This window comes from Myotis daubentonii, chromosome 3, assembly GCF_963259705.1.
Source record: "Myotis daubentonii chromosome 3, mMyoDau2.1, whole genome shotgun sequence".
NCBI lineage: Eukaryota > Metazoa > Chordata > Mammalia > Chiroptera > Vespertilionidae > Myotis > Myotis daubentonii.
The window spans coordinates 8,550,794-8,564,295 of NC_081842.1; the positions used below are offsets into that span (position 1 = coordinate 8,550,794).

General features: G+C 61.5%; 1 protein-coding gene across 1 annotated transcript; it reads left to right on the forward strand.

Moving 5' to 3' along the window:
• Positions 1–1,709: 1,709 nt before the first annotated feature.
• Positions 1,710–12,882, forward strand: AIRE (autoimmune regulator). Its single transcript, XM_059685950.1, has 14 exons — positions 1,710–1,990; positions 2,530–2,704; positions 2,986–3,141; positions 3,487–3,561; positions 4,175–4,288; positions 5,353–5,495; positions 5,607–5,693; positions 6,580–6,695; positions 7,748–7,832; positions 8,376–8,558; positions 9,203–9,321; positions 9,440–9,542; positions 11,904–11,972; positions 12,539–12,882. Exons 1-14 carry the CDS (start codon positions 1,841–1,843, stop codon positions 12,617–12,619), a joined length of 1,656 nt encoding a protein of 551 aa, XP_059541933.1. The 5' UTR covers positions 1,710–1,840; the 3' UTR covers positions 12,620–12,882.
• Positions 12,883–13,502: the final 620 nt, after the last annotated feature.

A 13,502-nucleotide genomic window follows, 5' to 3' on the forward strand; every position in this document is an offset into this window, starting at 1 on the left:
GGAGAGGCCACTGAAGGCCAAGGCTGGATAGGAAGGCTCCATGCTGGATGCTGACCTGGTAGAAGGAGGATGTGGACTGATGGGTTGCTGGTTCAATTCTTGGTCAGGGCACATGCCTGGGTTTTGGGCTCATCCCCAGTAGGGGGTGTACAGGAGGCAGCTGATTAATGTTTAGCTCTCATATTGATGTTTCTCTCTTCTCCCTTCCTCTCTCTCTAAAAATCAATAAACTATTCTTTAAAAAAAGTAGAATTTAAGAACTAACGAATTGAAGAGCTGATTTCTTAAATTAATTAATTTTATTATGGTAACATACGCATAACATAAAATCTGCCATTTTGACCATTTGAAAGTTTAAAATTCAGTAACAATTGGTACACCATGATTGTGCAACCATCACTACTATTTCCAAAATGTTTTCATCACCCCAATGGAAATCCCATACTTATTAAGCAGCCCCCCTCTTTTCCCCATCCTCTCAGCTCCTGGAAACCAATCATCTGCTTTCTCTCTCTATGGATTTGCCTATTCTGGGCATTTCATATACATGGAATCATACAATAGGTTACCTTTCATGTCCGACTTACTCATTTAGCAGAATGTTTCAAGGTTCACCCACGTTGTAGCATGTGTTAGAATCTCATCTCTTTTTTGGCTGAATATATGCTATTGCATGGCTGGACATTTTCCTATTGATTCTCCTATAGATGGACATTTGGGGTGTCTCCCCCCCCTGCACACGCACACACCCCCTTTTGGCTGTTGTGATAGTGCTGCTGTGAACATGCATATACATGTCTTTACATGCTCTAAATTCTTCAGGGTGTACACTTGGGAGTGGACTTGCTGGGCCATATGGCAGCTCTATGCTAACTTACTGAGGAACTTGCAGGGGAGGACAGAGGCCTAGAGGTGGCTCACCAAGCAGCAGGCATGTCGCTGCACCCAGTGCCTCATAGAGAAACTGAGGCTCAGCCCCACCCAGTCCCTGGCTCCAGGCCCCTCTTCCCTCTGTGGGTCACCCAGGCCACCCTCACTCTTCCAGGCAGCAGGTCACCTGCAGGAAGGGGTTGTCATGGAAACCCCCTCGGTGGAAAGTCCAGAATTCTACAAGAGTCTCTTTGCTAATCTCCAAGCAAGTGGCTGGGTGACGCCCGCATGGGGCAGGCTGGGCTGGAGGGCACAGGTGCACTTGCAAGAGGTTCATGGCTTTAAAAAAGTGAAGTGAGGACAATTTTAATTCCCCTGGGACCACTGTGTATGGCTAAGGGTCCCTCAGCCCACTGGGGTGGGGCGCAGGGTGACCTGGGAGGAGGAGGATGCTCAAAGGAGAGGGGTGCTGAGCTACTGGAGGCCATGCTCAGGGGTGACCCCGAAAGCCTCGGTTCCCGGGCACCCCTGCCTGCTGGTCTGGCAGCGCCATTAGATGTGACATGAAGCGGGGCTGGGGACTGGGACTGGGAGCGCTGATCTAGAAGCTTCCTCGGCAAAGAAAAGAAAGGCCAACAGACTGCTGGCAGGTGCAGAGCTCGGGCCGGCGGCCGCGTCCTACTGGGTTACAGGGAAGTTTCCAGTCCTGCCCCTCGGGCAGCTCCGGGCCCTGATTGGCTTTGGGGCAGCACAGCCTTTGCTCTTTCTGGGGGAGTCGGTCGGTATAACAGCGGCCGGGCGCCCGCAGCCTCAGCCCCGCGGAGGGACGTGCCCGCCCAGGTGTCCGGCGAGGCTGGGAGAGCGGGAGGCAGACACGGCTCAGACGTCCCACCAGCCCGGCGGCACCCCGTGGCCGCGGGACCCCAGACGGGGAGAGGGGGCCCCCAGGCCTGCGCGCCCGGACGACCGGATGGCAGGCGAGGCCCGCGGCGGCGGGGACGCGGCGCTGCGCCGCCTCCTGAGGCTGCACCGCACCGAGATCGCCGTGGCCGTGGACAGCGCCTTCCCGCTGCTGCACGCGCTGGCCGACCACGACGTGGTCCCCGAGGACAAGTTCCAGGTGAGCCCCGACTCCGACCCCACACACCTCTAGACTCCCCACCCCCGCCCAGGAGCCGGTCAGCTCCTGGGAAAGGTCCCTGATGGCTCCGCCCGGCCCCTCCGGCCCCTAAGCGCCACTGTAAGGCCCCCAACCCCCCCTCCCACGCCCCGCCCACGAGCCAGATGGACAGGCCCTCAGGGCCAGTTGAGGTTGGCCCTGCCCCCAATGCCCTGGGCCTAGCCCTCTCCAAGCCCCAGCCACCAGCCTGGGGGTCGGTCTCCAGGGCAAATTCCAGATGTGCCCCCAACGCAGATCCCCAAATCCCCTCCCAACCCTCCCAAGCCATGGTCCCCTAAGATGACTTCCAAGTAGCCCCCCTCACCCCAGCACCCCATGCCAGCGCCCCAAGCCTGCCCAAGCCAGGGAGTGGACCTGGTGCCCAGGTCTCCAGCAGCCTCCCCTGGGTTGGCATCCACCCTCTAGCCCCACAGTGGAGGCGGGAGGAGGGGGGACTGGGGAGGTGCAGAAGGGCCCCCCACGCCCCGGTCTTGCTTCAGGAGACGCTGCGCCTGAAGGAGAAGGAGGGCTGCCCGCAGGCCTTCCACGCGCTCCTCTCCTGGCTCCTGACCCAAGACTCCGCCGCCATCCTGGACTTCTGGAGGGTCCTCTTCAAGGACTACAACCTGGAGAGATACGCCCGGCTGCAGCCCGTCCTGGACAGCTTCCCCAAAGGTGGGGCCTGGCTGGGGCGGGGCCGGGTCCCTGCAGGCCAGCCGCCCTGCTGCGGGCTGAGGGCCTGGAGCCCTGTCGCTGAGCCCCAGTGGGACTGTAAGTGGGAAGAAGTAGCGGGTGTGGGGGGGGGGGAGCGGGGGGGGGGGGAGTGTTAGGGAGACTCTGGACCTCACCTGGGACAGCCCTGAGTTCTAGGAGGCAAAGGCCCAGGCCTCGTTCACGGTGCCCAGAGGTCAGCTCTGGGCTTGAGGCCTGGCCCCGCCTCTGCCCATGCCCTGCAGATGTGGACCTCAGCCAGCCCCGGAAAGGGAGGAAGCCCCCGGCCGGCCCCAAGGCCCCAGCACCGCTGCCCAGACCCCCCACCAAGAGGAAGGCCCTGGAGGAGCCTCGGGCCGCCCCGCCAGCAGCCCTGTCCCCCAGGCGCACCTCCAGCCCAGGTACGCAGTTCGAAGAGCAGTTCTGGCCATAGATCCCCTGAGAGGCGGGCACCCCAGTCCCCACCACACCTTCTCCCCAGCGGCTCTGGGAGCATCTGTCCCACCTGATCACAGAAGCCAGCCTGGGGGCAGCAGGGGTCCTTTCCAGGGCAGGTGGCCCCGTGCTCATGAAGTAGGCGGGTGGGTGGCACTTCCTTTTCACTGATGTGAACACCAGAGCCCTGTAAAGCCAGGGGGGACCCCTGGGAGTCGGAAGACCACCCCCTCTCGCCGGAGCTCTCCACCCTGCCCGCCCCCTGGCCCCTGAGTGGAGGGCAGGGCCCGCTGCCGCAGCTCCCCCCACAGGCTCCCAGGTGAAGGCCAAGCACGTGAAGAAGCAGGAGAGCACCTCAGAGCCGCAGTGCCTCCCGCTGGGCAATGGTGAGCAGGCCCGAGGCCCCCAGCTCCTGGGCCAGGCTGTGGGGGTCCAGCAGGTGGACTGGGGAGGGGGCTGTCCTCTAGGACTTGTCCTGGGACCTGGGACCATGGCATCTCACCCCAAAGCCACATCCAGAAAAGAGGGCCCGCCTCGGGCTACCCCTCCTGTGCCCTTCCTTCAGGGCTAGCTCCCCTCTGCTTCCTCCAGGGAAGCCTCCTTGGTCCTTTGTCTGGATTCAGCCTGGCCTTGTCCCCTCCTGCCCCAAGACACAGGGCCCCAGAGACCCTCTGTGGTCCCCTGGTGCCTCCCTCCCAGCACAACCCAGGGGCATGTTCCGGGGGAGCCTGATCATTCCTGCTTGCCTGCCATGTTCAGTTGGCACACACACTCACACACACAGTCTCTGCTCTGACACATGGGCTGTGTGTGTGTGTGTGTGTGTGTGTGTGTGTGTGTGTGTGTGTAGGGGCTGGGCCCCCTCCAAGGCCCGCCCTGAGTGGAAGGAAAGAAGCATTCTGCCGCCAGGTGCCTCTTGCTCCCCACTGCCCGCATGGAGGAGGTGCTCAGGGGCCATCTTCCCAACTGGTGACCCCCACCTGCTGCTCCCTTCCCTAGGAATTCAGACTATGTCCGCTTCGGTCCAGAGAGCCGTGGCTGTGTCGTCTGGGGATGTCCCAGGAGCCTGCGGGGCTGTGGAGGGGATCCTCATCCAGCAGGTGTTTGAGTCAGGTAGACGGTGCTGGCCCCTGAGATCTGCGTCCCCCCTTAACTCTCTGGTGGCCTCAGAGCAGACAGGACCATGGACAAGGCAGCCAGTGTCCCCCTAGTGGTTCTGGCTCTGGGAGGGTGGGCGGCATGAGGGCTCCCCGAGGTGGGGGTGGGGGCTCCTGAACAAGCAGGCCAGGGAACGTCTGAGAGGCCAGCGGTCCAGGGGTAACCTCCGTCCACTTGGACGGGCCTCTTCAGGATCACAGGCTCACCTCCTTGAACGTCCTCAGCTGACAAGTCTGAGGCCTGTGCTGCTCAGACCTCCGGGGACGGGGCTGCTCTCTTGCAGGACAGCCTGCAGCACCCCTTCTCTGCACCCCCTTACTCCATCCGCTGTGCAGGCACCCGCTGAGGACACAGAGGACAGCCCGGCCCAGCTGGCCCCTCGGAGCTGCTGGGGGCCTGGTCTCACTGGGGAGGGACCCAAGGGCCCTGCAGTGGTTTCTCAGGGCTGTTAGGCCACATTACCACTAACTGGGTGGCGTAAAGCAACAGAAATTCCAAAATCTCCGTGTCTGCAAAGCCACTCTCGAGGAGGCTCAGGGCAGAAGCTGTCCTGCCTCTCCCAGATCCTCGTTCCCTGGTTTCCTGGTTCCCTGGTTTCCTGGTTCCCTGGTTCCCTGGTTCCCTGGTTCCCTGGCTTGGAGTCCAGTCACTCCAGCCTCCGCCTCCCTCCGTCCTCACGGGGCCTCCTCCCTGTCTCTCTGTGTCCTCTCCTCTTCTCACAAGGACACCAGTCATTGGACATAGGCTCCAGTGCAAGCTCATTGTAACTAATTACATCTGCAAAGACCCTACTTTCAAATAAGGTCCCGCACCCACATTCCAGGTGGACATGGATTTGGGGGACACACAATACAGTTCCCAGCAGAGAACCCTCCTGACTGGGGCGGGTGGGGGAGAAGGAGCATCCAGCTGCAGAGCTCCCGGCCTCTCTGCCGCCTGCTGGCCACTGGCCTGGGCCTGCGGTGCAGCTGAGCAGGGCCACCTGGGCAGGCAGCCGGCCAGTCAGCCTCTCCTCCCAGGTGGCACCCAGAAGTGCATCCAGGTTGGTGGTGTTTACACTCCCAGCAAGTTTGAAGACCCCGGTGGGGGGAAGAGCAAAGCCCGCAGCGGCAGCAGCCTGAAGACCCTGGTCCGAGCAAAGGGTCCCCAGGTTGCAGCCCCTGTAAGTGCAGCCACATGGTTCCTTGGTGCCCACCTCCAGTACACACAGTGGCTGCGGGGGCTCCCTGCCGGACTGTCTCCCCTGTTGGTGACCCTGTCTTCTCCCTGGCAGGCTGCAGAGGACCCTCGAGCAGGCCAGCAAGACAGGGTCCCGGCCCCCCTCCCCCTCCCCCTCCCCAGCGAGCCCCAGCTCCACCAGGTAACTCCCAGACGTGTGGGTGGGGGGAGGGTGCCCTCATCCCCATGATGCCAGGGCTTGCCACTTGTCCAGGGCACTCACTCAGTGACTGCAGGACAGGCGTACGCCCCTGTTCACGGGGGAGCTCTTTTTTTCAATAGTATCTTTTTTTCTGATAACACACAATTGTAAAAATAAAAATAAGTCAGAGAAAGTGCGTCTTGACGGGCTTTTAAAAATGTTTGGTCCAGATGCCAGCTGTCCCTGGCCCATGGATGGTGGTTGCCCCTGCTGGGAGCCAGGAACCCGAGTGCCAAGCACATCCTTGGGCTCCCGGCAGCGTTTCTTATTGAGGCAGAACTAGTCCCAGATCCCAGCCCCTCCACACCAGGCCCTGTCTGGGCCCCAGGATCCAGCAGGACCCATGCCCGCTCTTGGCTGGCAGGTCTGGGAGGACTGTTACAATGAGCGTGCTCATTGCTGTGCATGGCTGCCAGCCTGGCAGTTCAGGGGGCTTCTGGAGGAGGTGGCATCTAGGAGGGCATCATGGGTACATGCAGGCAAGGGCACAAGCAGACTGGAGGCCTCAGGTAGAGGGGACAGCAGGTACCTGGGGTGAACAGGAACACCTCTGGGCCTAGCCCTCCTTGCCCTGTGAGGAAGGGGGTGGGTGCCTAGGAGAAACCCGGCTTTCTGAAGGTTCTTCCCAAGAGAGATGGACTTGGCAGGTGTGCAGGGACTAGAACCTCAGAGATGGAAGGGGTCGAGGGCAGGCCCCGGGAGCAGGCATTGGCCAGCAGCAGAGGGGCCAGCGGACCTGGTGCCCCTGGGAGCCTGCAGTGCAGCCGTCGGGGGGAGGCTGGGCCCACCCCCTGTCCACCAGAGGATGTGGTCTCTTTCCGGTCAGAAGAACGAGGATGAGTGTGCCGTGTGCCGGGACGGCGGGGAGCTCATCTGCTGTGACGGCTGCCCCCGCGCCTTCCACCTGGCCTGCCTGTCCCCACCGCTCCAGGAGATCCCCAGGTGAGCGCAGCATGCTGGTCACCTCCGCGGCACCCGTCCACCCCCATCTGGCTTCACAGCCACCTCCACCCACTGACCCTGAGGCCTCCCGGACGTCTCTCGTTCCACGGGTGGGGAGTGAGGCCCACCTTCAGGGTGGCCTTGGCTCACGTCACTGGGCAGTGGGGCTGCGGCCTGGGCTGCTCCCACTCCACCTCCCTGCACGGTCACACTGTCTGACCAGCACCCAGCCTGGCCAGCAGGGCCCTGAGGGTGGTGAAGCAGAATGGACGGCGGAAGCAAAGAGTGGCCAGCCTGTCCCATCTCACTCCACACTCCCGGGCAAACTCCCACAAGCAGCTGACCCCTCCTCCCCCAGGTGAAGTGGGCCACAAACCTGTACCCCAAGGGCCGGTCTACCTCCTGGTGCACCCTCCCCAGCCCACCAGGAGAGCCTTGCCCTCTACTACCCGTGATCACAGGTCATGGTGGTCTGCAGGGAGGGCCTAGGAGGAGTTGTCGCCCTGGCTCTGCCCCTGCTCACTGTGTGATCTTGACCAGGTCACATCTCTCTCTGAGATGCCTCTGCACTAAAACAAGGGGGTTCGGCCCAGGTCACTGTCCAGCTCCCCCGCCCCAGACACTGACTGTCCATCATTCTTCCATTCTCTTCCTTCCTGCCCTTAACGATGTGGTGGGTCCAGGGTATAAACACCAGCCCAGGGAGGCCCCACCTGCAGGCCAAGCCCCTGACAGCAGGCACAGGCGGCTGCAGGTGTGGGTGTGGGGCACTCTTGGGGCTCATTTGAGAAGTACCATGAGGACACTGATCTTGTTGGTGAGGTCCATCCCACCAGAGGCAAATATTGGGCATCCTTGGCTCTCCTGATGACTGGCTGGGCGGGCCCTTCCACTGTGGCTCCGCCCACTTCCTGTTCGGGCCTTGGTTTCCCCACCTGTAAAAGGGAAGGGTAACTTGGACGAGCCCTCGGGCCTCCCTGGAGTTTGGGTTTGGGAAGCTACAAGCCTTCTGCCTTGCTCTGCATGCCTCTGGCCGCTGACAAAATGAGCAGTGGTACTTGGAGGTGCTCCAGCTGCCTCCAGGGAAGAGCCCAGCCAGACCTGCCTGGGGCCAAGGAGCCACCTGCGGAGACCCCGGTAAGCACAGGCCCCCCGTCCTCCTGGAGTCCCTGCCCGCTGGCCACGCCTGGGGTCGGGCCTGCCCAGCCGTTGCACCATGTGCCCCCACCCTGGCCTGGCCACATCCATTCAGCTTTCTATAGTAGGGCCTGAGGAGTACCAGCTACTGGGCCGCTGCCCTTACAGTGGCCCCGTTTCTCAGTGCTTGAACTGGGGTGCCTCGGCTCTGTCAGCCCAACACGAGGGATGTGCTTTGACCACTGATAATGTTCCCCCCAAAATGTTTTAGTGTCTGACGCAGCAAAGACGTGAAGGACATGACACATGCCTGGATGTAGGTGGAGGGTTCACCTCCACAGTCCCTGAGGCCTTTGGGCACCCCATCTTTAGATGGGGAAAGGGTGAAGGGTAGAGGACCACAGAGCTGGGACTGCACCCCGGCCTTTCTGACCCATGCGGCATTCCTTCCACACCAGCCCCAGTTCCCCGTGGCCACTAACTCCCTGGGTGATGCCGGGCAGGTCCCTGCAGCCCCTCTGAGTCCCGAGCCCCTGGTTCCAGGTCATCCTGGGACTGCGGTCCTCGGGAGAGGAGGTGAAGGGCCCGCTCAGGGAGCTCCCCGCTGGTATGGACACCGCTGTCGCCTACAAGCACCTGCTGAACCCACCTTCAGGGGCCCCCCTGCCCATCCTGGACCCCTCCACCCTCCGCCCCCTACTCAGTGTGGGCCCTGAGGGGCAGCAGGTGAGGGGGCGAGGGCCCTGGGGTCTGGTGTTGCCTTGAGGGTGCTCAGGGCCCGCAGGGCATTCTGAAGTGGGAGGAAAGTGACTCACAGGGGGAAAGTGGGCTGGAGTCTAAGGGGGTTAGGAGTCAGGGCTGGGGGTGGGGCTCTGCCAGGAGCAGCCAGATTGACCATGGGGAGGGCAGGTGGGAAGAAGCTGGAGGAGGCACAGGGGTGGGTGTGGTGGGAGAGCACCCAGAACAGGGGTGGGGCTCTGGAGGGATGCCTTCAGGGCTGAGGCATCCTTATTGTTCCTGAAACACCCAGCCCTAAAAGAGGCTGGACGATAAAAGGGGCTGGGATGGCATTTGGGGGAGTCCCCATGCACCCCAGCTCTTCATGCCTCGTTTGGAGAGTGCCATTTCGGAGACCCCTTGGCCAGCCCTGAAGGGGGCCCAGTCCCACCAAGAAGGAGCGAGGCCTGGGCACCTGGTTTCCCCGGGCTGCGGCCAGGCACCCTCCCTCGGGGGCTGGGACCCCAAACCACCCCTCCCCTGCGCGCGCCCCATCCCGCGGTCCAGCCCCAGCGGGTCCCTGGGAGAGGGGAGGGTGCAGGATGGGTAGCGCGCCCTTCCCGGCCGCCGTCACGGTGCGGTCCGCCCCGCAGGGCCCGGCGTCCGGCGCGCGGTGCGGAGTGTGCGGGGACGGCACGGACGCGCTGCGGTGCGCGCACTGCGCCGCCGCCTTCCACTGGCGCTGCCACTTCCCCGCCGGCGCCCGGCCAGGGTGAGTGCGATGGCCCGGGGGTGGGGGCGCGCCCAGCGGCTCCGCGAGGGCCCCTCCTGCACCCCACCGCCCCCGGCCGAGCCCGGGCCGCCCGCAGCCTGTCCTCCGCTCTGCGCAGAGCCGTCCTGCGCTGCAGGTCCTGCTCCGGAGACCCCGGCCCGGCCCCCGGGGAGGCGGCGCCCGCCCCGAGCCCTGCCCGCCCGGCTCCCGGGGCGGCCAAGGTGAGTGCCCCCCTGGGGGAGGGGCCCCGCGGGGTGGAGAGGTGGAGGAGGAGCATCTGGAGAGGCAGCTCTGGCGCCAATTTCGCGGGTTTTCATCACACCCCGCAACACGTGTTCCGTATTTCTATGCAGTGGTTTTGTTTAAAGAGACTCCTTGTTGGTAACTTAAATCTATTGGAAAAGGAAGCTCGCCCCAGCAATGGCCCCAGGTTGGATCACGTCTGTGCCCAGAGCTCCCCTGACCCCCGTGTCCTTCCCCCAGCCCGGGAGTGCCGGGTGGGATGGGGTGAGGGGTGGGTTGGGGCGAGGGGCGAGCGGAAAGGAGACCCCACGGTGAGGTGAACATGCGCATGCGATGACATAGGATGAACCACCCGTGCAAACCCCCCCCCCCCAAGGAAGTCCAAACTTGTTGAGCATTTTTTAAAAATATTTTTTTATTGATTTCAGTGAGGAAGGGAGAGGGAGATAGAAACATCAGTGATAAGAGAGAACCACTGGTTGGCTGCCCCCTGCACACTCCACACTGGGGGGTGGATCCCAAAACCCCTGCATGTGCCTTGACCGGGAATCGAACCCTGACCTCCTGGTTTATAGGTCGATGTTCAACCACTGAGCCACACGGGCCTGGCTAGATCATTTCTTTTTAAAAGCATTTTAAATTTTTTTAAAGCACGCCCCATACTGGGGATCGAGTCCACAACCCAGGCATGTGCCCTTGACCAGACTTGAACCGGGGACTCTTCAGTTCACAGGCCCATGCTCTATCCACTGAGCCAAACCAGCTAGGACCGTAGAGGCTTTTTATAAAAATTTATCTGGCTCAAAACAGGATAAGCCTGGAAGCAAGATCTCAACAGACTGAGAAAAATGCTCCACAGAATAAATTTTGCGGTTTCTTCTCTGCACGGAGGTCCAGGAGGGACCACAGGGAAGACTGGGTGGAGATGGCAGAAAGCAAGGCCCGGCTGGGAGTACTGGGTAGTTAAGACTGTGCCGTCTAGAGGGGTCACACTTGAGAAGGAGGGGTCTGACGGGGCATTTCAAAGGCCTGCTAACTAGATGCACAATGGATGGGTTGGTTTAAGGCCAAGAAAAGCCTTTTACTAAAGAGGTTCAGTGCCTCTGACTGTCCACCATGACCTGCACGGTTAGGAGTTTATGGTCAGATCGTCCTGTGAGGAACTTTCCATAGAACCCCATTTCCATGCACACCCCACTCCTCCAGCAGCCCTGGGTGGGGACCCTTCCCAGCCCCATTCTGCGGCCACGAGTCCCTGGGGAGAAGTCACTCTCTCCATCCTCTTTGTCCAGGAGGAGATGCAGCCAAGGCCCCAGCAGCTGAGCAGCAGGCGTCTGGGGCTCCCTCAGAATCTGGGGGGGGTCCCGTGTCCCCCAGTCAGGAGCCCCCAGAGGGTGGCGCCTCTTGCCCTAGCTGCCCTATGCAGAGGCCTCCCTGACCACATCCCTGGCCTGGAGGAATCTTTGGGGGCCCCAGAGGTCCTGCCCGCATCCAGGCCCATAATGCATCCAGGCCCCGCCCAGGAGGCTCTTGGGACCCCCTGGCAGGGCTCACAGCTGCCTGGTCCCCACCCATCTGCACAGGGTGTGCCCAAGTCAGCTCACTGCCTCCAGGCAGCCTTGGGGGGTGGGTCTCCCAGGAGGGGGTGCCTCCCTCCAGAATCTGCTTCCTTTATTGAGACCTGGTTTCTTTCCTCTTAACAGCAAAGGCCGGTTTCTTTTCATTGTGATGTAAAATGTCCTGCCATTTTGGAGTCAAAAGTTGCAGCTCCCTTTGCCCCAGACCATTTCCTGAAAGCTCCGGCACACCTTGGGGCTGTGGGCCTGTGCTTATCAGACCCACCCAGGTGGAATGCTGGTATTTCCTGTTCTGAGCTCCAAACCGGGCACTTTCACTTGGTTCCACTGTAGTAGGGACTTCTCCCCTCCTGGCCGGGAGCCTCATTCCCTGCTCTGGCACCTTGCCCAGGGGCATGGTTGGCTGGCCTTGGACCAGGCACTTTCCTCTCGGGACTTCAGTTTTCCATCAGTGATGGGGTTCTCTCAGTCACCTCACATTCCCCAGAGGGCCACACAGCGTGTGGAGGCAGGCACATCTGGGGGCTGGGGGCAGGCAGCTCCCAGCTCACTCCTGTCCACCCTGCCCGTGCCCACTGCCTCCAGAGGAGCTAGGTGTCAGAATTCAGTTTTTAGCCCCCCCAGCACCTGCAGTGCCTCCACTGCCCTGGCACCTGCCACCCACCCCCAGCCCCTGATGCCTCTGCAGGGAGTTCTGCTTCCATGGGGATGTCCCTAACTGGGGTGTGGAAGTTGGGGTGACCTCCCTTTCCTGGGTTCCAGGCAGGGGATGATTCTACTGGTCACGAGCCCGTTCTGCACAGGGATGACCTGGAGTCCCTCCTGAGCGAGGTAACACATCACCTGGCCTCCACCTTGTCCTTACTGCTCCCCCTAACCCCCACCCCCAAGCCAGCCAGCACCCGAGCCACAGGAGGGGCAAGGAGCCCTGGCTCTGGGCCCTCCAAGCACCCCAAGGCAACATGCTCCAGCATGGCCCTGACCCCTCTATGCACGTGAGCACACAAATGCAAAAAGGGGACCCTGAGCTGCTCCCGCTTCTAGCTGGCTCGCAGGTCCTGGTGCCCAGACATGGGGGGTTGCAGAACCCCAGCAACAGGGCTGCCAAAGCCTGACTTGGTGGCCGTGCCTTTTCCCAGGGCGGGTGGGGGCCCAGGAGCTCTGCTGTTTGTGGCTCTCTCCCTCCTCTTCCTGACCCAGGCCTCTCTGCCTGAAGATGCGCAGCTAGATTTGCTGGGAAGAAATGTGGCTTTTAGGGGCCTCATCTTCTTTGGACAGGAGGTCAACACCTCCAGCCATTCCCCTGTCCCAGGTGGCCAGATGTGGGCGGGGCGGGCATACCTTTCCTGGGAGGTTCTGGCCGGGTCCCAGTGCCCTGGTCCTGCTCTGTCCTGCAGCACTCCTTCGATGGCATCCTGCAGTGGGCCATCCAGAGCATGTCCCGCCCGCTGGCTGAGGTGCCCACCTTCCCCTCGTGATCCAGAGGCCCAAGCCTAGAAGCATGGAGGGGCAGGGGCCAAGCGAGATCAGATCCTCCCATCCCTGTGAGTGCCCACTTGGTTGTGCTCACAGTGACTGTGCTCTGAGAGGGACGGAGGGACAAGCTCCCTCGCCCTGGAGCTGTCCAGGTTGGAGCCAAGAGGAGCTGACAAGTTCCAAGTATTGTCAATGCCGCTTGTAAACACAACCCGTCTTTGTAAAACACAAGCCATCATGTGCCCTAAAATTAAAGTCACGTCTGTGTGGGTTTAACATGTTCTCCAGTGGATGGGGTGTGTTTATTTTGGGGGGTCTGAACCCATGTTTCTGGTGCCTGAAGTGTAGGCGGAGCTGGCTGGCTGGAAACTCACAGAAACGGGAAGAGAAATGCCTGTGAGCAGCTCCACTCTGCCCTCTGCTGGGAGCGCTCGGGTGCTGCCTTTGGCCGGGAGGAAAGGCCCCGTCCCGCCCGCCTCTGTCTCTGCCCGCACCGTGCTTGCCTCTGTTTCTGAGGGGCCAAGCTCGTCCACCCCAGGGCCTTTGCAGGGCTGTTCCCTCTGCTCAGATTTCTTTCCCTGGATGCTTTGCGGTCTGTTTTCTCAGCATTGAGAGCTCAGCTCCAATGCCACCTCATGCATCCAGTTACAAACTCACTCACTCATTCAATCATTCATTCATTCAAGAAACTTCCTTGTGGATTTTCTATGCACTGAGCCTTTTTCCAGCCGTGGGGGCCCAGGGGGAAATTCCAGTGGTGGGATGGACCACGTACAAGAGGAAGGTGGCCTCAGGTCGGGTAACTGCTATGATAGAGGCAGGACTGGGGTCAGAGGGCAGAGCATGCTAGGGGAGGGGCCAGTGTGTCTGTGCAACAAATCGGAG